This window comes from Schistocerca nitens, chromosome 12, assembly GCF_023898315.1.
Source record: "Schistocerca nitens isolate TAMUIC-IGC-003100 chromosome 12, iqSchNite1.1, whole genome shotgun sequence".
NCBI lineage: Eukaryota > Metazoa > Arthropoda > Insecta > Orthoptera > Acrididae > Schistocerca > Schistocerca nitens.
This window is the reverse complement of record NC_064625.1, coordinates 69,804,060-69,829,638: the sequence shown is the minus strand read 5'-3', so window position 1 is coordinate 69,829,638 and position 25,579 is coordinate 69,804,060. Positions and strand designations below refer to the sequence as shown.

Genomic DNA, 25,579 nt, shown 5'->3' with positions numbered 1-25,579 from the left:
TATTCCGGAGGTAAAATAGTCCCCCATTCGGATCTCTGGGCGGGGATTACTCAAGAGGTTGTCGTTATAAGGAGAAAGAACACTGGCGTTCTACAGGTCGGAGCGTGGAATGTCAGATCCCTTAATCGGGCAGGTAGGTTAGAAAATTTAAAAAGGGAAATGGATAGGTCAAAGTTAGATATAGTGGGAATTAGTGAAGTTCGGTGGCAGGAGGAACAAGACTTCTGGTCAGGTGAAAACAGGGTTATAAATACAAAATCGAATAGGGGTAATGCAGGAGTAGGTTTACTAATGAATAAAAAAAATAGGAGTTCGGGTAAGCTACTACAAACAGCATAGTGAATGCATTATTGTGGCCAAGATAGACACGAAGCCCAAACCTACTACAGTGGTACACGTTTATATGCCAACTAGCTCTGCAGATGATGAAGAATTTGATGAAATGTGTAATAAGATAAAAGAAATTATTCAGGTAGTGAAGGGAGACGAAAATTTAATAGTCATGGGTGACTGGAATTCGACAGGGGGTAAAGGAAGAGAGGGAAACATAGTAGGTGAATATGGATTGGGGCTAAGAAATGAAAGAGGAAGCCGCCTGGTAGAATTTTGCACAGAGCCTAACTTAACCATAGCTAACACTTGCTTCAAGATTCATGAAAGAAGGTTGTATACATGGGAGAACCCTGGAGATACTAAAAGGTTTCAGATAGATTATATAATGGTAAGACAGAGATTTAGGAACCAGATTTTAAATTGTAAGACATTTCTAGGGGCAGATGTGGATTCTGACCACAATCTATTGGTTATGAATTGTAGATTAAAACTGTAGAAACTGCAAAAAGGTTGCCATTTAAGGAGATGGGACCCGGATAAGCTGACTAAACCAGAGGTTGTACAGAGTTTCAGGAAGAGCATAATGGAAAAATTGACAGGAAGGGAAAAGAAATACAGTAGAAAAAGAATGGGTAGCTTTGAAAAATGAAATAGTGAATGCAGCAGAGGATCAAGTAGGTAAAAAGACGAGGGCAAGTAGATATCCTTGGGTAACAGAAGAGATACTGAATTTAATTGATGAAAGGAGAAAATACAAAAATGCAGCAAAGGAAGCAGGCAAAAAGGAATACAAACGTCTCAAAAATGAGATCGACAGGAAGTGCAAAATGACTAAGCAGGGATGACTAGAGGCAAATATAAGGATGTAGAGGCTTATCTCACTAGGGGCAAGATAGACACTGCCTACAGGAAAATTAAAGATACCTTTGGTGAAAAGAGAACCACTTGCATGAATATCAAGAGCTCAGATGGGAACCCAGTTCTAAGCAAAGAAGGGAAAGCAGAAAGGTGGAAGGAGTATATAGAGGGTCTATACAAGGACGATGTACTTGAGGACAATATTATGGAAATGGAAGAGGATGTAGATGAAGATGAAATGGGAGATATGATACTGCGTGAAGAGTTTGACAGAGCACTGAAAGACCTGAGTCGAAACAAGGCCCCGGGAGTAGACAACATTCCATTAGAACTACTGACAGCCTTGGGAGAGCCAGTCCTGACAAAACTCTACCATCTGGTGAGCAAGATGTATGAGACAGGCGAAATTCCCTCAGACTTCAAGAAGAAAATAATAATTCCAATCCCAAAGAAAGCAGGTGTTGACAGATGTGAAATTACCGAACTATCAGTTTAGTAAGTCACAGCTGCAAAATACTGACGCGAATTCTTTACAGACGAATGGAAAACTGGTAGAAGCCGACCTCGGGGAAGATCAGTTTGGATTCCGTAGAAATGTTGGAACACGTGAGACAATACTGACCCTACGACTTATCTTAGAATAAAGATTAAGGAAAGGCAAACCTACGTTTCTAGCATTTGTAAACTTAGAGAAAGCTTTTGACAATGTTGACTGGAATACTCTCTTTCAAATTCTGAAGGTGGCAAGGGTAAAATACAGGGAGAGAAAGGCTATTTACAATTTGTGCAGAAAGCAGATGGCAGTTATAAGAATCGAGGGACATGAAAGGGAAGCAGTGGTTTGGAAGGGAGTTAGACAGGGTTGTAGCCTCTCCCCGATGTTATTCAATCTGTATATTGAGCAAGCAGTAAAGGAAACGAAAGAAAAATTCGGAGTAGGCATTAAAATCCATGGAGAAGAAATAAAAACCTTGAGGTTCGCCGATGACATTGTAATTCTGTCAGAGACAGCAAAGGACATGGAAGAGCAATTGAACGGAATGGACAGTGTCTTGAAAGGAGGATATAAGGCGAACATCAACAAAAGCAAAACGAGGATAATGGAATGTAGTCGAATTAAGTCGGGTGATGCTGAGGGAATTAGATTAGGAAATGAGCCACTCAAAGTAGTAAAGGAGTTTTGCTATTTTGGGAATAAAATAATTGATGGTGGTCGAAGTAGAGAGGATATAAAATGTAGACTGGCAATGGTAAGGAAAGCGTTTCTGAAGAAGAGAAATTTGTTAACATCGAGTATTGATTTAAGTGTCAGGAAGTCGTTTCTGAAAGTATTTGTATGGAGTGTAGCCATGTATGGAAGTGAAACATGGACGATAAATAGTTTGGACAAGAAGAGAATAGAATCTTACGAAATGTGGTGCTACAGAAGAGTGCTGAAGATTAGATGGGTAGATCACATAACTAATGAGGATGTACTGATTAGAATTGGGGAGAAGAGGAGTTTGTGGCACAACTTGACCAGAAGAAGGGATCGGTTGGTAGGACATGTTCTGAGGCATCAAGGGATCACCAATTTAGTACTGGAGGGCAGCGTGGAGGGTGAAAATGGTAGAGGGAGACCAAGAGATGAATACACTAAGCAGATTCAGAAGGATGTAGGTTGCAGTAAGTACTGGGAGATGAAGAAGCTTGCACAGGATAGAGTAGCATGGAAAGCTGCATCAAACCAGTCTCCGGACTGAAGACCACAACAACACAACACGAACAGGAAGGGTCCCAACATACTTCCCTTGGGCACACCCGAAATTGCTTCTACATTTCACGATGAGTCTCCATCCATTCTGTATAACACAGGCACTGCACTATCATATTTATCCGCCGATTCTGGGCAAGCGACTTTCAAGTGAAATGTCTCCTCTCCACGGAAATATACATAATGGATGTACTAGTACAGGTTGTAGTCAGATGGTTGACGATATATGGAAGTTCGGGTGTGGCCATTTATCGTGCTAGGGTAGTCAAATGGTAAGGCGATGGGTGGCCATTTATCGTGCTAGGGTAGTCAAATGGTAAGCCGACGGCTGGAGGTAGGCTGGCAATCAAGGATCGAGCGTCGGTCCGGCACGAGTTTTCACTGCCGTCATTCCATTATACAGCTGATGATTGTCCATATTCACTACTGCGAATACATTTCGTATATTTGATAAGGACTTAGTCGCAGCAGTGCATGTCCGAAGAAACATTGAATCTTAGTTTGGAATAATACAGGCTTGCCAATATCGCGTGAAGTACTAGTTCCATAACTGCTGAGTAGTTGCCTATTGTCTGTAAAAGTAAGATGAGCACTGGTTTGGTATGGCTGAATGCAACTGATCGTAGATCATAATTTCCGTTTGCAGACAATTTCTCTAGAGTTCTCACAATGTCTGGGAAATGTTGAAAAAATAGTGTTACGATTTTATATCTTTTCACACTATCTCGTCTCTCACATTCGTGATAAATTGGAAACGTATTTCCAGAGTGCAGTGGATTCTCCAAAAAAAGTTTATAGCATCGTTTACAGTGACAACAGTAATCGTAATTTCTGGCACTGCGTTTACGTCGTTACCCACAAGGTTGTTTGCGGCTTGAGCACAGAAATTCTGAGGATCGATAATATTTCTTTCTGGAAAATGGCCTGTACACTGCTCTCTCTTTCCAGCGATGCGCAGTTACCGTTCCCCAGTGAAGTAGATTTGCCGTTCATTGAGTCGCGATCAGCACGGAATTTGTTTTGCCATTCCACTACGGTAGCTTTCGACGGACGTGCTTCCCCATACACCCTCTTCATACTCCGATGGATGTCTACCGGCGTTTGACCTTCGGCAGAAAAGAACAACAGCACGTTGTTCCTCTTTGGACGCATTTGGTGACAACGTTGTCACAGTTCACGTTTCAGCATATACTACATACACGTCGGAAAGACACGAATGTCACATCAATCCCTCGCCTACATATCGGTCCTTATATACTCGCATCGGTGTTGCGCTACATTGCATATACGCTGCAGTAACGCCTTCAGACGTAAACTTTTGGATCGGACCTTGTATGATGATAATTTTCCGTAGAAGTGGGGTATATCTCGTTTCTTGATGTTGGCTAGCACATACTCTGAGCATTATAGACAAGAAATCAATGTGAGCCCTTAGTAGGTCGTTCACTGCGTTATCATTTAAACTTATTGAGGTGCCACTGGATAAAGAACTGTCAATTATGAATGATGTGGACTGCTGAGTGTAGTCTTTGACACATTTCCTAATTCCTGATAACACCCCTTGTCATGAGACTACTTTTAAAACCCACATACCCAATAGGAATAAATCGTGAATGGTCCAGAACCACACGAATCACGTGTAAATATTGATTTTTATGTGAATAAACAAGGGGTTTAGCAGAACTTTATTTCTTTAATACGCAGATCTGTAACAAAGAAAGAAAGACTAATATTCACGGTTCTTTTGCCAGCATGTTTAGCTATCGGTATGACGAACTGTCGGCTAAAAACTTCAGGCTGCAGCGCTGAGACACGCAAGTTCAGTTGTCGAATCTGTGGTCTTTATTAATAGTGTCATATCAATTGATGAAAAAATTTGCAGGGATTATTTCTGTAAACGTACAGGTTGACAGAGGGCTAGTGCAATCGACGTTGTTATTTACAAAACAATACATTGCTTCAGTTAATATATTTGATTTTTAGTTCATGTCAAAATTCTGTATGACTGATGGGCAACTTTCAGTCATATTCGCTACGAGATTGTTTTTCCCGCCACGTATTATTTACTCTTTGAGTGTTTTCCCTCGACGAATAATTGCTCTTTGAACGGCTTATGTATACGAGCTGCTGTGGCTTTGCGACACTTGTGTTGTTTGCTCTGTCTTCGACAGTCACTTAACGAGGCGAATTTGAAGCTTGCAGTATTTTATAACAGAGTTCTGCAACAGAAGATCTTATTGTAGGTTTCCAGCGTCCGCCGGCCGTGGTGGCCGAGCGGTTCTAGGCTCTACAGTCTGGAACCGCGCGACCGCTATGGCCGCAGGTTCGAATCCTGCCTCGGGCATGGATGTGTGTGATGTCCTTAGGTTCGTTAGGTTTAAGTAGTTCTAAGTTCTAGGGGACTGATGACCTCAGAAGTTACGTCCCATAGTGCTCAGAGCCAATTTTCCAGCGTCCAGCAGAAAGTTTTCTCGGGGTAGAGGTAAGAGATAATCAACTCGAGATGAGACTGACACGTGATCGATAGCGATAGTGCTCATAGGCAGTTGCGAAAATGTGTGATTTGTATGTTCGTCGAGGATGTTAAGGCTGTTGTGTTTTTGTTAGACGTGTCAGTATATGTGAAAAACGTTAAGTGGTCGTACTGCACGCAGTTTCTCGTGTTCTGCAACCCCTGCGGCAGCCATTTCCTTCACGATCAATCATAGTCAAAACCCCTATTGTAACTGAAATGGTGCTTCTTTCGGTTGTCAGTGGCTTGAAATAGATAAGAAACTAGGTGAGTTTGTCTTTAATGTCGCTGACCCATATTAAGTTTCTGGTCAGTTTTATGTTCATAATCTACTGTCTGACAAGTTAATGGTCGCAGCTTGCAAACATTGTGTTGATGGCAGTGACTGCCTTGTACGTTTAGTACCACTCAACTGGTGCAGTAATTCTCTGGAATGCGTTCAGTTAATCCTGGCACTATGTGCAACAAATGTAAATTATTTGTAAGCAGGTCGCGTAAAAGTTTCATGCGTTCATTTGTGACAGTGTTTACCCTCTCTCTGTATGTCTGTGTGTGTTTCCCAGAATCGAAATAAGTTAATTTTGAGCCCCCCCTCCCCCCCCCCCCCCATAGCCCCTCCCCCTCTTCACAGTCTAAAATTAGCTTCGACTCCAATAGTACTTAAATCAAAAATTGGGATTCCTCTCTTACAAGTTTCAAGCCACAAATATAACGCAGGTTTCTATCAGTTCACCTACATCATACTCGGCACGGTGAGTGTCGGAGGGTACTTTCGGTACCACTATCTGATCCCTTCAAACCTGTTACACTCGCGAATAGTGCGTGGGAAGAATGATTGTCGATAAGCCTCTGTATTGGCTCTAATTTCCCGAATGTTCTCCTCGTCCTCAATACGCGAGATGTTTGTGTGTGGAAGTAATATGTTGTGCGACCTCTCTTGAAAAGTGCTGTCCTGCAATTTCAACGTAAATCTCTCCGTGATGGACAACGCCTCTCTTGTAACGTCTGCCAGTAGCATCTCCGTAACGGTCTCTCGCCAGCTAAACGATCCCGTAACGAAACGCGCCGCTCTTCGTTGGATCTTCTCTATCCCCTCTATCAGTCCTACCTGATAGACTCACAGATAAATGAAAAATACTCAAGAATCAGGCGAACTAGCGCCTTATAAGCCACTTCTTTCGTGTATGAGTTACATTTTCTTAAGATTCTTCCGATGACTGTGAGTCTGGTATCCGCTTTTCCCACTGTCTGTTTTATGTGGTCAATCCACTTAAGGTCGCTCTAGATAGTTGCGCTTAGATATTTTAAGGCAGACGCTGTCTCTAGCTGTTTGTCGTCAATAGTGTAACTGTACATAGTGAATTTCTTTTCCTATGTATGTGCAACATGTTACATTAATTTACGTTCAGTGTCAACTGCCAGATCCTGCACCATTCATCAATTCTCTGCAGGTCGTTCTGCAAATTCTTACTATCTTCTGGCATTGCTACTTTGATATAGATAATTGCATTATCTGCTAATAGCCTTAAAGACCGTTCGACGCTTCCTACTAATTTATATACACATATCAAAAAATGTTTTCCATCATCTCGATTCCGAGAGTTCCGGAACCAGTATAGAAAATTGTAACAGAGATCAACATAAACATCAATTCCGCTCTTTTTATTGCTCATGAAAACCACACATTGCATGTTGTACCACGATATGGCGAGACCTTCAGAAGTGGTGATCTAGATTGCTGCACACACCGGTATCTGTAATACCCAGTAGCACGTCCTCTTGCATTGATGCATGCCTGTATTCGTAGTGACATACTATTCACAAGTTCATCAAGGCACTGTTGGTCCAGATTGTCCCACTCATCAATGGCGGTTCAGCGTAGATCCCTCTGAGTGGTTAGTGGGTCACCTCGTCCATAAACAGCCCTTTGCAGTGTATCCTAGGCATGTTCGATGGGGTTCATGTCTGGAGAACATGCTGGCCACTCTAGTGAAGCGATGCCGTTATCCTAAAGGAACTAATTCACAAAATATGCACGATGGGAGCGCGAATCATCCTCCTTGAAGACGAATGCCTCTCCAGTATGCTGCTGATATTGTTGTCAGGGGATGGCATTCACGTGTCGTACAGCCATTATGGCGCCTTCCATGACCACTAGCGCCGTAGGTCTGCCCCACACAATGCCATCCCAAAACAGCAGGGAACCTTCACATTGCTCCACTCACTGGACATTGTGTCTAAGGCATTCAGCCTGACCGGCAGGCCTCCAAACACATCTGTGACGATTGTGTGGTTGAAGGCATAGCGACACTCATCGGTGAAGAGAACGTGATGCCAATCCTGAGCGGTCTATTTGGCATGTTGTTGGGCCCATCTGCACCGCACTGCACGGTGTATTGGTTGCAAAGATGGACCTCGACAGGGACGTCGGGAGTGAAGTTGCGCATCAGACAGCCTATTGCACACAGTTTGAGTCGTAACACGACGTCCTGTGGCTGCACGAAAAGCATTACTCAACATGGTGGCGTTGCAGTCAGGGTTTCTCCGAGCCATAATCCGAAGGTAATGGTCATCCACTGCAGTAATAGCCCTTGGACGGCCTAAGCGAGTTCCTGTCTCCCTGTATCTTCGCCATGTCCGAACAACATCGCTTTGGTTCACTACGAGACGCCTAGACACTTCCCTTGTTGAGAGCCCTTCCTGGCACAAAGTAACAACGCGGACGTTATCGAACCGCGGAATTGACCGTCTAGGCACGGTTGAACTACAGACAATACGAGCCGTGTACCTCCTTCCTGGTGGAATAACTGGAACTGATCGGCTGTCGGACCCCCTCCGTCGAATAGGCGCTGCTCATGTATGATTATTTACATCTTTTGGCGGGTTTAGTGACTTCTCTGAACAGTCAAAGGGACTGTGCCTGTGATACAGTATCAACAATCAACATCTGTCTTCAGGAGTTCTGGGAACTGGGCTGATGCAAAACTTTTTTTGATGTGTGTGTGTATTGGAAATAGCAACGATCCCGTCACACTTCCCTGTGGTACTCCGGACATTACCTTTACATTTGTCGATTTCGAGTGGCGTGTTAAGTTGTGTCTGCAAGAAAGTCTTGAATCGAATCGCAAGGCTGCTCCGATAGTCTGTAAGCTCGTATTTCTTTTTTTCATTAAACGGCATTGCGGGACGGTGTCAAATGCCTTATTGAAATCAAGGAACACGGCATGAACCAGAGCGCCGTTGTCCACGGCACTACGGATCTCACGGAGGAACAGTGCGAGCTGAGTTTCGCAGGATCTCTGTTTGCGAAATCCATGTTGATTTTTATAGAGTTACGTAGTTTCTTGTCATAATATAATAAATTGTAGATATGTCTTATGTTTAGTGATCATTTCTGAAACTGTACATGTTAATGTGGGGCTGCAACCGAGTTTTTTTTGCGTCGAGTTGTAGAATCGTGAGCATTATTTGTCCACAAATTCTGCTTAACTGCCTACTCTGCCTGCTCTGTTTAGTCATTCTGATTTAGTGACCGTTTTCTCTCATCAGTTGTCCACTGATCCATACAACCATTCTGGACAGGTATTCAAATACTCCCGATGTGTGTAGAAAGCCCGTTGGAATCTTTCAGTACAGATACAGCAGAGTTCTTTTCTCGGCAATAAGTGCAGAGCGCGCCTCTAGCTCACTGTTACAACACAATGCAGACCGTCCCTCTGCAGTATTTGCTGATCACAATCTTAGCGAAGCCTTTTTCTCTGTGATTTGATGAACGTAGAAGAGCTTCTTCTTGATAGTTCTAAACTGCAGCCTATCAGACACCTTAATAGCTCCCTATTTACAGCAAACGCAGCGGGGCCTGTGAAAACCAGGCAAGAAAATCGAGATCGCAGAAAAGAATGAGGCGGCGTAAGAAGCAGCGATCTTTCAGGTACGAATACTTCCTCTTGGAAGTACAGTCAAAGAACATTCGCCGTTATGTAACTTACTGAAAGTGTAAAAACTACACTACTGGCCATTAACATTGCAACACCAAGTAGAAATGCAGATGATAAACGGCAATTCATTGGAGACCTAAGGACTGTGCGACTGCAACATTTATTCTTCCATCGATGGAGTTTCTGGAGGAAATATAACTTCATTTGCACCGTACTTTCTATGAGAGGTGGAGAACTTGACAAATCTCACTTCTTTTGCTATATCCTTCCTCCTCCAATCCCAAAGAAAGCAGGTGTTGACAGATGTGAAAATTACCGAACTATCAGTTTAAGAAGTCACAGCTGCAAAATACTAACGCGAATTCTTTACAGACGAATGCAAAAACTAGAAGCCGACCTCGGGGAAGATCAGTTTGGATTCCGTAGAAATGTCGGAACTCGTGAGGCAATACTGACCCTACGACTTATCTTAGAAGAAAGATTAAGGAAAGGCAAACCTATGTTTCTAGCATTTGTAGACTTAGAGAAAGCTTTTGACAATGTTGACCCGAATACTCTCAAATTCTGAAGGTGGCAGGGGTAATATACAGGGAGCGAAAGGCTATTTACAATTTATACAGAAACCAGATGGCAGTTATAAAGAGTCAAGGGACATGAAAGGGAAGCAGTGGTTGGGAAGGGAGTGAGACAGTGTTGTAGCCACTCCCCGATGCTATTCAATCTGTATATTGAGCAAGCAGTAAAGGAAACAAAAGACATTTTCGGAGTAGGTATTAAAATCCATGAAGAAGAAATAAAAACCTTGAGGTTCGCCGATGACATTGTAATTCTGTCAGAGACAGCAAAGGACTTGGAAGAGCGGTTGAACGGAATGGACAGTGTCTTGAAAGGAGGATATAAGGCGAACATCAACAAAAGCAAAACGAGGATAATGGAATGTAGTCGAATTAAGTCGGGTGATGCTGAGGGAATTAGATTAGGAAATAAGACACTTAAAGTAGTAAAGGAGTTTTGCTATTTGGGGAGTAAAATTACTGATGATGGTCGAAGTAGAGAGCATATAAAATGTAGACTGGCATGGCAACCAAAGCGTTTCTGCAGGAGAGAAATTTTTTTAACATCGAGTATTGATTTAAGTGTCAGGAAGTCGTTTCTGAAAGTATTTGTATGGAGTGTAGCCATGTATGGAAGTGAAACATGGACGATAAATAGTTTGGACAAGAAGAGAATAGAATCTTACGAAATGAGGTGCTACAGAAGAATGCTGAAGATTAGATGGGTAGATCACATAACTAATGATGAGGTATTGATTAGAATTGGGGTGAAGAGGAGTTTGTGGCACAACTTGACTAGAAGAAGGGATCGGTTGGTAGGACATGTTCTGAGGCATCAAGGGATCACCAATTTAGTACTGGCGGGCAGCGTGGGGGGTAAAAATTGTAGAGGGAGACCAAGGGATGAATACACTAAGCAGATTCAGAAGGATGTAGGCTGCAGTAGGTACTGGGAGACGAAGAGGCTTGCACAGGATAGAGTAGCATGGAGAGCTGCATCAAACCAGTCTCAGGACTGAAGACCACAACAACAACAACATCCTTCCTCCGTACTATTATTTTTAAAAGTACATCCTCAGGGTTTAACTCAGAATGATCTATTTCATTTACGAAATGTAGTAAATAATTTGTCCTCTACACCAGGGTGATCTGGTTAAAGGACTGCAATGTTTATTCTCCAATCGACTGGATTTTTGGTGGACAGAGACACTTCATCCACGATACTGACTATGGGAGATCCTGGATAAATGTTCTTTCTTTTGGTATGTCCTTCGTTTGCTTTATATTCTTAAAAGTCATATCTGTAAGTTCTCTAAGAACAATCTTCTTTTTTTTTATTCCTTGTTGACTTTTATGGTCCTGAAACAAGGAAAGGATGGCCTTTGTAATCTGTTTCCTTCAACCCCTCACAAACCAACCAACCATCAACTGGGTTTTAGGTGGAAGGGAACCACCACCTCCCTCATACCGACTACCAGCCTATCTTCCATATTTTATTATGTACGTATTTTGCTTTACATTCTTATCAGTTATATTTATCAAGTTAACAGTGAAATAATTGACTTGATTTGCGAAATGTTGTAAAGTTTTTGTCATTTACAGCGTGGCGTTCTGATTGTGTGCTACAATGTTTATTCTCCCCTCAGCGGCTTCTTCGTGAAAAAGAGACGCCACATGCACCATTTTAAGTAACAGATTTCCAGAACTTGATAAATCTGCTTTATTTAGTTATGTCCTTCCTTTGTCTTTTATTTTTGATTGTCAGATCAGTATGTTTATTAAGAACAATCAATTTGTTTAGGTGTTTCCTTCCTTTGCATTAAATTTTTAAAAGTCATTTTCCTATGGTCACTAAGAATGATGTATTTGATTTATAAAATGTAGTGACTCTTTTTTTCCTCACAGCAGGGAGATTCCACTGTATGTGTGCAATGTTTATTTTTCCATCGACTGGGTTTTTCGTGGAAGGGAACCACCACATCCAGCATACCGACTACAGGAGATATTGGGAAATCCTTCTTTCTTTTGGTATACCCTTCTGTTCCTATATATTGTTATCAGTTAAATTCATCAAGTTAATAGTAGAATAGTTTATTTGATTTTGAAATGTTGTAAATTTTTTGTCCTGTACAGCAGGGTAGTCTAACACCACATGCACCATACTACCAGATTTTCGGATATTGATAAATCTGCTTTATTTAGTTATGTCCTTCCTTTGTTTTTTATTTTTGATTGTCAGATCCCTATGTTTATTAAGAACAATCGATTTGCTTTACAAAATGTAGCAAGTTTTTCTTTCCTCACAGCAGGTAGATTACATTGTATGGGTGCAGTGTTTACTTACCCATTGACTGGGTGTTTCTGTGTGATATACGAGGAAATTCTTCCTTTTCGTGGTATGTCCTTCTTTTGATTTAGATTCCTATTAGTTATATTGATCAAGTTAACAGTGGTATGATTTACTTGATTGGTGATACGTGGTAATGTTTTTGACCTTTAGAGCAGGGTAATCTGGTTGTGCAGCTATAATTTATTCTCCTTTCACCTGGTTTTTGGTGTAAATGAGACACCACTTGCACCATAGTTACTATGAGATTTTTGGATCTTGATTCTGGTACCGAGTGCCGCGTGTTTCGAATCCGCGCCAGATGTCATGGACCTCAGTTACCACTAGAGGTGTCTCCAGCCGTCGCGCCATTAGCCGTGAGTGCGCTCGCACTCCTTGCCTTCGTGCATGTGAGGGCGCCACGGTGGAGCACTTGGTCCTAGCGGCCAGTAGCAATGTACTCTATCAGGTGTTTAAGCGCCTGCCTCTCACTCAGCAGATAATCTGATATTCGCGTTAGTCTATCAACAACTCGCCCACAGACGGCGTGTTTACTTGCTTTCCATGTACGAGTAGACGTTGTGGATTCGTGAGGGTTCACTTGTGACCCAGTTGCTATTTGTGTGTTGTTGTTCGTTAGGTCTTGTTCGTTCATTCGTCGTTATGCGTTTCCATCTTTCCCTGGTAATTTTGTTTGTTCACAGGCCGCTCCCGTTTGGTCCCGCTGCGCTTTCATTGTCGGCAACCCCACGACTGGAACGGTCGCAGATACAATATTGATAAATCTTCTTTGTTTAGATATGTCTTTCCTTTCATTTTTATTTTCATATCCCTATGTTCATTAAGAACGATCTATTTGGATTACAAAATGTAGGAAGTCGTTGTTTTCCCATAGCAGGGAGATCCCATTGTATTGGTGCAACGTTTATTTTCTCGTTGACTGGGTTTTTGGTGGAAGGCAACCACCACATCCAACATACTGACTACAGGAGTTGCTGGGAAAATCTTTTTTCTTTTGGTATATCCTTCTTTTGCCTTACATTCTTACCAGTTATATTAATCAAGTTCACTGTGGAATAATTTATTTGACTTGCGAAATGTACTAAATTTCTTGTCCTTTACAGGAGGGTGACCTGGTTTTGTGGGTGTAATGTTTATTCTCCCTTCAACGGGTTTTTGGTGGAAATGAGACACCACATTCACCACACTAACTAACTGGTTTTTGGAGCTTGATAAATCTGCTTAGTTTAGGTATGTCCTTCCTTTGCTTTATATTTCTCATAGCTATATCCCGATGTTCACTAAGAACTCGCTATTGGCATTGACTGAGTTTTTGGTGGAAGGGAACCACCACATCCAGCATACTGACTACAGGAGCGTATAGGAAAAGCGACTTTCTTTTGGTATGTCCATCTTTTGTTATATATTCTTATCAGTTACATTCATCAAGTTAACAGTGGTTTAATTTATTTAATATGTGAAATGTAAATGTTTTGTCCTTTACAGCAGGGTTATCTGGTTGTGTTGCGATCCTGCCGCCATTGGATAAGCAGCAGCCAGCAGCGAGTCATACTCTTAGCTCACTTATTTGTTTTATAGTTTAATTCTTAATTTCTTTGCCTGTTTTTGTGTGCTAGTATAGTTTAAGTCATAATTTTCGCGTGTATTATAGTATTTGAGAGTTGTAGCATCACGTTTTAGTACCCGTATAGTGTAAATTCGCGTAGTAGTCAGTCATCTGTTTGTTTTAAACAGCTTGTGAGATAAAAGAGAGGAAAAAAAGTTGTTAATGACGGATAGGGACTGCGCCTGTTGTGTACGGATTCAGGGGGAATTGGCCACCGTCTGTAAACAGCTGGAAGCTGTGTTGGCCATGGTCGACAGGTTCCAGGCTGTTGCCTTGGGCCGTGGTGACATTAGGACAACCAAGGCGAGCGCTTTGGCGCCTCTGGAACCTGTAGCATTGCCTGGAATCTCTGATGCCACTGCGCCCTCGGATTCAGACGTCTCTGCCGGTCGACACTTGCCTGACGGTGATTGGCGAACCGTGGCGGGGTCGCGGATGCCTGGGTGGAACGCGAAAGTTGGTGCTGGTCGCAAGGCTGTACCCTTATGCCTCCGTAACAGGTTTGAGGTTCTGCCCAGTGCTGAAAGTACTTCTGAGCAAGCAAGGGCGGCCTCCCCTGTTGCGGCAGTGGCCGGTCTTCCTGAGAGGTCCGGACAAGTGCAGAGGGTGGGATTGCTTGTCATGGGGAAGGCGAGTGATGGAGCCCCTTAGGGATATGACAGCTAAGGACGGGAAGAGAGCCAATGTGCACTCTGTGTGCATACTGGGGGGAGTCATCCATGATGTGGAAAGGGTCCTTCCGGATGCCATGAAGGGTACAGGGCGCAGCCAACTGCGGGTAGTGGCTCATGTCGGCATTAATGATGTGTGTCGCTATGGATCGGAAGAGATTTTCTCTGGTTTCCGGCGGCTATCTGAGTTGGTGAAGACTGCCAGTCTTGATAGCGAGATGAAGGCAGAGCTCACCATCATGAGCAGCATCGTCGACAGGACCAGTTGTGGACCTTTGGTACAGAGCCGAGTGGAGGGTCTGAATCAGAGGCTCAGACGGTTCTGCGACCATGTGGGCTGTAGATTTCTCGACTTGCGCCATAGGGTGGTGGGGTTTCGGGTTCCGCTAAATAGGTCAGGTGTCCACTACACACAGGAGGCGGCTACACGTGTAGCACGGGCTGTGTGGCATGGACAGGGCGGTTTTTTAAGTTAGACCGTCTCGGGAAAGATCAAAAAGGGCTCCAGTCTCAAAGGGTGCAGTCAAAGGAACGACAAGAATTGACCAAGCAACAGTCGGTATTGTAGCTGTAAATTGTCGTAGCTGTGTTGGAAAAGTACCAGAGCTTCAAGTGCTGATAGAAAGCACTGAAGCTGAAATCGTTATAGGAACAGAAAGCTGGCTAAAGCCGGAGACAAATTCTGCCAAATTTTTTACAGAGGCGCAAACTGTGCTCAGAAAGGATAGATTAAATAAAGTAGGTGGTAGTCTGTTTGTGCCTGTTTGTAGTAGTTTATCTTGTAGTGAAGCTGAAATAAATAGTTCCTGCAAATTACTATGGGTAGAGGTTATACTCAACAGCCGTGCCAAAATAATAATTGGCTCTTTCTAACGACGCCCCCGAGTCAGATGATATAATAGCTGAACGGATCAAGGAAAACTTGAATCTCGTTACAAATAAGTACCCCACTCATAGAGTTATAATTGGTGGAGACTTCAATGTACCCGCGATTTGTTGGCGAAAATACACGTTCAAAGCCAGTGGTAGACAGAAAACATCTTCCGAAATTGTACTAAATGCTTTCTCTGAGAATTACTTTGAACAATTAGTTCATGAGCCCACATGAATTGTAAATGGTTGTAAAAATACACTTGACCTCTTAGTCACAAATAATCCTGATCTAGTAGAGAGCGTCGTGATGGATACAAGGATTAGTGAACACAAGGTCATTGTAGCGAGGCTCAAAACCATATCAACCAAACCCTCTTAAAATAAACACAAACTATATCTATGTAAAACAGTAGATAAAAATTCGCATGATGCCTTCCTAAGAGAGAGTCTCCATTCTTTCCAAGCTAATTATGTAAATATAGACCAGATATGGCCCAAATTCAAAGGTACAGTATCGACAGCAATAGAGATTCATACCGCATAAGTTAATAAGAGACTGGAGTGATCCACCATGGTGCACAAAACGCGTCAGAACACTGTTGCAGAAGCAACGAAAAAAGCATGCCAAACTCAGAAGAACGCAAAATCCTCATGACTGGCTAAGTTTCACGGAACCTCGAAATTTAGTGTGGACGTCAATGCGAGATGCTTTTAATAGTTTCCACAATGAAACATTGTCTCAAAATATGGTAGAAAACCCAAAGAGATTCTGGATGTATATAAAGTACACCAGTGGCAAAGAAACAGTCAATACCGTCACTGCGCGATAGCGATGGAAATGTTACCAAAGATGGTGCTACTAAAGCGGAGTTACTAAACACAGTTTTCCATAATTCCTTCACGTAAGAAGACGAAGTAAATATTCCACAATTCGGAACCAGAACAGCTGTTAGCATGAGTGACATAAAAGTAGCTGTCTTAGATGTTGCGAAAGAACTCAGATCACTTAAGAAAGGCAAGTTTTGTGGCCCAGATGGTATACCAATCAGGTTCCTTTCAGCGTATGCAGACACAAGAGCGCCTTTCCTAGCAATCCTATACAACCGCTCACTTGACGAAAGGTCTGTTCCTAAAGACTGGAAAGTAGCACAGGTCACACCGATATTCAAAAAATGAAATAGGAGTAACCCATTGAATTACAAACCCATATCACTGACCTCAATTTGCAGTAGGATTTTGGAGCATATACTGTACTCGAACATTATGAATCACCTTGAAGAAAATGACTTATTGATACATAACCAACACGGATTCAGAAAATATCGTTCTTGTGCAACTACATGAAGTAACGAGTGCTGTCGACAAGGGATCTCAGATCGATTCCATATTCCTAGATTTCCAGAGGGTTTTTGATACCGCTCCCCACAAGCGACTATTAATCAAATTGCGTGCATATGGAGTATCGTCTCAGTTGTGTGACTGGATTCGTGATTTCCTCTCAGCGAGGTCACAGTTCGTAGTGATAGACGGTAAATCATCGAACAGAACAGAAGTGATATCTGGCGTTCAGCAAGGTAGTGTCATAGGCCCTCTGCTGTTCCTAATTTACATAAATGATCTAGGTGATAATCTGAGCAGCCCCCTTAGATTTTTTGCAGATGATGCTGTAATTTACCATCTAGTAAAATCATCAGACGATCAATTACAATTACAAAATGATCTAGAGACAATTTCTGTATGGTGCGAAAAGTGGCAATTGGCACTAAACAAAGAAAAGTGCAAGGTCATCCACATGGGTACTAAAAGAAATCCGATAAATTTCGGGTATACAATAAATCGCACAAATCTATGGACTGTCAATTTGACTAAGTACCTATGAATTACAATTACGAGCAACTTGAATTGGCAATACCACATAGATAATATTGTAAAGAAGGCGAGACAAAGAGTGCACTTTGTTGGCAGAACACTTAGAAGATGCGACAAACCCACTAAAGAGACAGCCTACATTACACTTGTCCGTCCTCTGCTGGAATATTGTTGTGCGAAGTAGGATCCTTACCAGGTAGGATTGATGGAGGACATCGAAAAAGTGAAAAGAAGGGCAGCTCGTTTCGTGTTATCGCGAAATAGGGGTGAGAGTGTCACTGATATGATACGCGAGTTGGGGTGGCAGTCACTGAAACAAAGGCAGTTTTCATTGCGGCGAGATCTATTTACGGAATTTCAGTCACCAACTTTCTCTTCCGAATGCGAAAATATTTTGTTGACACCCACCTGTGTAGAGAGGAATGATCATCATAATAAAATAAGAGAAATTAGCGCTCGAACGGAAAGATTTAGGTGTTCCTTTTTCCCATGCGCCATTCGAGAGTGGAATGGTAGAGACGTAGTATGAAAATGGTTCGATGAACCCTCTTTCAGGCCCTTAAGTGTGAATTGCAGAGTAACCATGTAGATGTAGATGTAGATGTTTATTCTCCCTTCAATGTGTTTTTGCTGGAAATGAGACACCACACGCACCATACTGAATAATAGATTTTCGGAACTTGATAAATCTGCTTTGTTTAGGTATGTCCTAAGTTTGCTTTATATTTTTAAAAGTCATATTCCTAAGGTCACTAGGAACGATCTATTTGCTTTACAAAATGTTGCAAATCTTACTTTCCTCATGGTAGGGAGATTCCATTGTATGGGTGTCTGGTACCGAGTGCTGTGGGTTTCGAATCCGCATCAGACGGCATGGAACTCGATGACCACTAGAGGTCTGTGCAGCAGTCGCACCGTAAGCTGTGGCTGCCTGAGCTCCTGGCCTCGAGTCCAACGTGAGGACGCCTCTGCGAAGCACGTGGTCCCAGCGGTCACTAGCGACATATGATGTCGTCTATTTATGCGGCTGCCTCTCACTCGGCTAGCCATGGATGCAGATCCTCTACAACTCCCGTAAACTTCATCCCCCTCACCTGCTTGTCTCTCCCATCCTCTCCCACCCCCGTCCACTGCCGCGCCTGTATTCCCACCTCCCTCCTGCTCTCCATCCCCCCACTCTCCATACCCTCACCCATGGTGGCTTCCACCAACTCCCTGATGATGTCCTTCTCTCCTCCATCTCCCCCCCCCCTACCAATTTTGATCCTCCCCTTCCACACCCTGTGTTTTTTCCTTAGGGCACCCTCTCTGCCTTCTCTTCCTACTCCCTTCCTTCCCCCCTGCTTCCCCTGGGCTTCCCCTACCCCCCCCCCCCCCCGTACCATCTTTCCTCCACCTTCCATCTCCTCTGGCACTGGCATCTACACCCTCACCTCTCCTTCCTCCCCCACCTTTTCCCCCTTTGGCAGGTCCCCGGACTCGTACACGTCAAGTGACCATTTGCGTGCCGGAGATCATCACCATCGGTTCTTTGTGTGTGCCGTCGTTTTAGTGCCTTGGTGTTTTCACCGCCCATGCTCCATCGTTCACGTGTGTCATTTCAGTCATCAGTGTTTGTGTACAAGTGCTGAACGTTTTTTATTTTACTACACCTGTAAATGGCTCCGTGTTTTTTACTCATGTGTCTACTGTTTTTTGTCCACCATTATGTTTTGTTTTTCTGTATCTTCCTTGTTTCTATTTGTACTATCTGTGGCCGAAGAGCGGCGTAATATTGCCGCTGCCGGCCCACGTTTTGTATAAAGTGTTAAAATAACAATAAAGAAAAAAAATTTGGTGAGGCAGTCTGGTGTTCGCCTTGAGTTGGTTGATATCTCGCTTATAGACATCGTGTTTACGTTGCGTGTGCTTTCTTCCTGTTTGCGAGGGGATGTTGTTTTAATTTCTTGAGGTTATCTCTTGTGACACCATTGTTTAATACTTTCTTGTTGATCTTGGTGTCTTCTTGGTTGTCTGTCATCGTGCTTGTCCTTCCATTCCCATTCGTCTGACTTGTTTGTTCGCCGGCCGCTACCATTCGTCCCGCCGCATTTTCGTTAGTGGCAATCCCCCGACCGTTCCTGCCGTTGTTACAACATTTTGGTGACAAGGTAAACGGTAATAGTTGTTCCCGTGGAGGCTAAGTTGGTCTGTCTGTTGCAACAACAACATCAGCAGCTCGTGCAGCAGCAGCAGCCTCCAGTTAGACAAACTACAAAAGTCGATGTGGTTGCTAATGGATACAGTTGATGCCCGGGACGCATTACCACAACAGCTTCCAAGTCCTCGGGTGTCCGATGCTTTCCCCACATCCGCTGTCATTCCCAACTTTTAATGACGCTAAAGAAGACTGTAAAACATACTTACATTGGCTGAAACAACATTTCACGGCTTTTCAAATCACGGATGACCCACTGCAGTGGCCACTGTTTTTGTCTTGGGCCACCCCAGACACATTCTTTCTTCTCTGCAAGTTGGCACCCTTGTCTGATCCTGTAGCTCTCTCTTTCCAGGATATATGCCTTTTGCTGACAAACTATTATTCACAGTGCTACTATGTGGTCGCCCCTCAGCAAGAGTTCTACCAGTGCCATAAACAGCCTGGACAATTATGGACTTGCAGGATCTCAGCGATCAATGTGATTTTAAATGCACCAATCAGCAATGTAAGGCTTCCTATGTGGACTCCCTGATCCGGGATGTGGTGGTTCAGCTGGCTCCCCATACTGAGGTCCACACTGAGGCGTTGAAACTCAATAATCCCTCATTGGAAGAGATTCTCCGAATTGCCCACCATCTGAAATTGCTCAGGTGGCTAATGAGTGTCTCAAGGCTCAGCTGCAAGTGGCGGCGATCGACGCATCTCTGTGGGTTCCACCCTTGCAATGTCGATGTGGCCCAGCCAACAGAGGCCAGTGCCATCGGGACTCCTCTTTGTCTGATGTCTCTATGGCATCAGAGCTGGTCATGTGGCCAGCTTCCATCTTGCCCACAGTGCTTTACCGCACATGCTCAAGCTGATTGCCCCCATTGCTGGAAAACGTGCATGCTGTGTGAGAAGGAGGACCACATGTGATATGTTTGTCATACTCGTGCGACTCACCCCTGTCCTTCCTCTAATGGGCCTCAGGATACAGTACATGCTCTGCCATCAGTCGTCCCGCTGGAGGCCCCATCAGCACGGAGGCTACTCCTCACGCTCCGCCTTTTTACTGAGGATGTCAGTTTTCAGGTCGGCACTGGCGCCACCATCTCCCGGATAAATATTGCAATGTAGTGGCTTGGACTCTCCTGCATTGTTGCCGCCCTCTTGGTGTTTGGTTGCCTGTGGCGATGGTTCCATTCCCCTTTGTGGACTGTCCACCTACGAACATGTTCCCTGGCTCCTTACCCTATTTGTCGTCGACCATCCGTCGGCTTCAAATATTTTTGGACTATTGATTGGCGACTCCATGTTGTCTTGTGCACTACGACCAGGTAACAGGTATACTTGAAAAAAGAGACAGCATTGGTCGTATATTTTTTACTATTGCATAATCGATTTTCTGTCACTGAGTGACCATCTTCAGTGCTATATTGTATACTTATAATTGTATAACTTATATATATATATATATATATATATATATATATATATATATATATATATATATATATATATAAATTGTATAATTGTATATTGTATAACTTAAACTGGGATGCACTGTTGTCACTAAGCTTACGTCAATCACATAGACTATGAGTCCACCATGAACATTTGCACAACCTCAGCACCTTATTTCACGCTCTGCAATCTGTGGGTTTACGCTGTTACCTGGACAAGTGTTGTTTTTTTTCAACTAGAAGTGGAATACTTAGGCCACTGGCTTAGCAAAGATGGCATTCACCCTTCGGATTGCAATGTCATGGCCATTGAGGCCCTTCCTCATCCCAAGGACTTATCTGAACTCCAGGTGTTTTTGGGAAAGATTACTTATTACTTAAAGTTCTTGCCCCAAGCTGCCTCTGTTGCTCAACCCTCCAATCACTTGCATCACAAAGGGGTACCTTTTGACTGGACTCCTGCCTGCGATCAGGCTTTTCTCAATTTAAAGGTGATGCTGAAGTCCGCCCCTTGACTTACTCCCTTCTCTCTGGATCGCACCTTGGTTGTTGTGGCTAATGCGTCGGCCTACGGCATTGGGGCAGTCCTCACACATCGGAATACCAATGGCTCAGAGCAGCCCATCACTTATGCATCAAATACGTTAAGAACAGCACAACAGAACTACTCCCAGATTGAAAAGGAGGCCCTGGCGATAATGTTTGCAGTCCAGATATTTCACATCTATCTCTTTGGGGCAAGACCATTAACTCTTAGTTACCCTTTTTGGGCCCCACTCTCACTTTCCAGAGAGGACGGCTCAACGTCTCCACTGCTGGGCATTATTTTTACAGAATTATACTTACACCATTCGCTATAAGCCCACCGCTCACTGTGCTAATGCAGACACTTCACGTCTCCCATCAGGCCCCAATCCTGCTTTCACATTGATTCCGCCCACCAGGATTCGCTGTACGTTCTGCCTCTTATGGCTGCTCACATTGCCATGGCTATGGGCCGAGACTCTATCTTGCGGCAGGTTCTCTGCTACATGATCCATCTTTGGCCCTCCAATATTACTCGTCGGTTGTGGACTGACTTCAACCCCTGGCGCCACCTGTCCCACTGGCTATCCATGGTTGATGGTGTCCTTCTGTTGGCCACTGAGTTGGATGCCCATCAGGTGGTCATCCCTCCAGATTTTCGACATCATGTGCTCAGTTTGTTACACCCTGGGCACTGTGGTATGTCCTGCATGAAAGTTTTGGCTCGCCAGCATGTGTATTGGCCTGAAATTGATGGCGATATTGAACGCCTGGTTTGCAGGTGCACTGTGTGTGCCTGTCACCAGACAAGCCCCCCTCAGTCATTCGCACCCTAGCCTGTGCCTCACCGGCCCTGGGATAGCATCCATCTCGGTTTTGTGGGCCCATTTTTGGGGTCCATGTGGTTACTTACCGTTGATGACTACTCCAAATACCCATATGTCGTCCAGCCACGACCATAGAGGCCATGCTCACGGCCCTCACCTAGGTTCTCGCCATTGAGAGCCTGCCTCACATGTTGGTCTCCGATAATGGCCCCCCAATCCACGACATTCTCCTTCCACGACTTCTGTCAGGTCAACGGTATCAAACATATCCGTAGCCTACCTTTCCACCCTTCCTCCGATGGCGCAGTGGAGAGGCTTGTCCGCACATTTAAACAACAGTTGACAAAGGTAGTGGAAACATCTCTAACCACATCAGCCCTCACCCTGTTCTTGAGCACATATCCCACCACACCAATTGACGGACATAGTCTGACTAATCTCCTCCATGGGCGACAGCTGCAGATCCTGCTCCATTTGCTGAAGCTGTCAACTTCCCACCCCACTCCTAGCCATCTCAGCGTTATGCCCCCAGCATGGCCTTGTGGGCCCGCATGTAAGGGAGCAAGGTGGGCTGTGCTCCTGCCATGGTCGTCACGGCCCATGGTCAGTGTGTGATGTCAGTGCACATGTCGAAAGGATTCTAGCCCCACCATCATAACCAGCTCCATCCATGTACCCCTGTGGGACTACCGCTGCCACCTCCTCCTACACTACCTCCTTCGGCTACAGACATGGTCATCGAGTCGTTGCCACTGCCCTTGGTTGCTACATCCCCGCAAGCCTACCACCAACCCTCCCCATCCTGAGGTGGATCGGAAGCTCCTTGTAACATCCTGCCCTCTGGCTTGGCTGAGATGGACACCTCGGATGTCCCCTCCTCCCTGACAATGGCAGTTGACAAGCCTGGGTCTTCTCCCATCTGCCGAACACCGCAGCACAGACTGGGGCATTTTCACCCCAATGCACAAGTTTCAGGGGGGAAGGATCTGGTACCAAGCTCCACGCGTTTCAAATCCACAGGAGACCGCATGGAACTTGATGACCACTAGAGGTCTCTGGAGCAATCACCCCAAATGCTGTGGCTGCGCGTGCTCCTGGCCCTGAGTCTAATGTGGGGGCGCCACTGTGGAGCATGTGGCCCACTGGCCAATAGAAAAATACCCTGTCTCTCACTCAGTGAGGCAGTCTGGTGTTTGAATTGAGTCAGTTGACATCTCGCTTACAGACATCGTGTTTACATTGTGTGTGCTTGCTTTCCGTTTACGAGGGGGCATAGTTTGATCTCGTGAGGTTATCTCTTATGACCCTGTTCCTTAATACTTTGTTGTTGATCTTGGTACCTTGCTTGGTTGTCTGTCATCTTGATTGTCCTTCCATTCCATTCTTGTTTGTTCGCAGCCGCTCCAGTCGATACCACCACATTTTCATTAGCGGTCAACGGCATTCCTGTTGCGGTTACAACAGGTGGCAATGTTTATTTTCACATCCACTGGGTGTTTGGTGTAAGGGAACCATCACATCCAGCATACTGACTACTGGAGAGACTGGGAAAATCTTTCTTCTGGTATGTTCTCATTTACTTACATTCTCATCACCTATATTCATCAAGTTCACAGTAGAATAATTTATTTGTTCTTTGAAATTTTGCAAATATTTTATCCTTTACAGCTGGGTAATGTTGTTGTTTGGCTACAATGTTTATTCTCACTTCAACAGGTTTTCAGTGGAAATGAGACTCCACATGTACCGTACTAACAGATTTTTTAAAATTGATAAATCGGCTTTGTTTAGGTATGTCCTTACTTTGTATTGTATTTTTGATAGTCATATCCCTATGTTCACCAAGAACAATCTATTTGCAATACAAAACATAGTAAACGGTTCTTTCCTCACAGCAGGGAGATTCCATTGTATGGGTGCAATGTTTATTTTCCCATTGAGTGTGTTTTGGTGAAGGGAACCACCACATCCATCATACTGACTACTGGAGATAATTGGAAAATCTTCTTTCTTCTGGTGTGTTCTTCTTTTGCTTGGCATTCTTATCAGTTACATTCTTCCAGTCCACAGTGGAAAAATGTATTTGATTTGTGAAATGTTCAAAATTTTTTACATTACAGCAGGGTTGTGTGGCTAAGTTGATTATTCTCTCTTGAATGTATTTTGTGGTGGAAATGACATACCACATTCACCTTACTAACTAACAGATTATCAGAGCTTGATAAACAAGCTTTGATGAATTCTTCTCTGGTTATCAGCCGAGTGGTGGCATCATCTTGTCGCAATGTTTCAATGAGTTTCATACCCATCATCTTCTGGCGAAGTGACGCGATGCTGTGTTCTGCATATCTATATAGCTGCTTGGCTGTCATCCACTACTGTAGGCTGGCCAATCACGTTCTTCCGGCAGGGAGTACCGCGTGGGTATTGGTGGGGGCAGGGGCTGCGGCGCCGCCCAGTATCTACACCAGGTGGCTACCCAATCTGTCTGCGGATGCCACTGCCTTCAGATCAGAGTGTTCCTGATGTATTTTGTCAATTGTGGGATTCCAAGCTGCACTGAGCTGAAACCCGCTACCCCTGTTTACTAAATTGTTGTGCAGTCGTACGTCCACTGCCTCTTTGAAGATCGAGCCCCAGAAACTGTTGGTGCTGCACAGCTTCTTCGAAGGTGTGTCCCTTGATAATGCTATGTTTTGCTACCGCAGACTTGTTTGTCTGTCCTAGTCATACATTTCTGATGTATCATTGTATCATTGTATCAACCCGATATATTCCATCCCACATTCGCATTCAATACTGTAAATGCGCAGTGCCTGCAACCCAAGCTGGTCTTTGGTTGAGCCAAGCATATCTTTGACTTTTTTGGTGCACGAAAGATGGCTGTTATTTCGTGCTTCTTTAATATTTTTATGATCTCGTCTGTTGGCAGTCCAGCAAACGGCAGAAACGCCACACGTTTTGCTTCGTCTTCTTCTTGTTTCTCCTCCCGCCTCTTGTCTGCACGCAAGGTGTATCTTATTTGTGTCTCAGTGTAGCTCTTAAAGAAGGTTTCCCGCAGATGTGCTAACTCACGCGGCAAACTCTCGCTGTCGCAGATCGACCAGGTTCTTTGTACTAAGGTGTTCATTACTGTGTTACATTTTGCTGGATGGTGGCAACTCCAAGCATTGAGACATAAGTCCATGTGCATCTTCTTCCTGTAGACCGAATGTCCCAATGTACTGTCCGGATTTTTCCTGATCAAAATATCCAAGAAGGGAAGGCAACC

General features: G+C 44.0%; 1 protein-coding gene across 1 annotated transcript in view; it reads right to left on the bottom strand.

Annotated features, from left to right (window-relative positions):
- Positions 1-20,696, bottom strand: part of LOC126214915 (uncharacterized) — a 100,835-nt gene extending 80,139 nt beyond the window's left edge. The window contains exon 1 of the mRNA XM_049941556.1: positions 20,552-20,696. Within this exon, the coding sequence (XP_049797513.1) occupies positions 20,552-20,696 (145 nt within the window). The remainder of the gene's footprint in view (positions 1-20,551) is intronic.
- Positions 20,697-25,579: the final 4,883 nt, after the last annotated feature.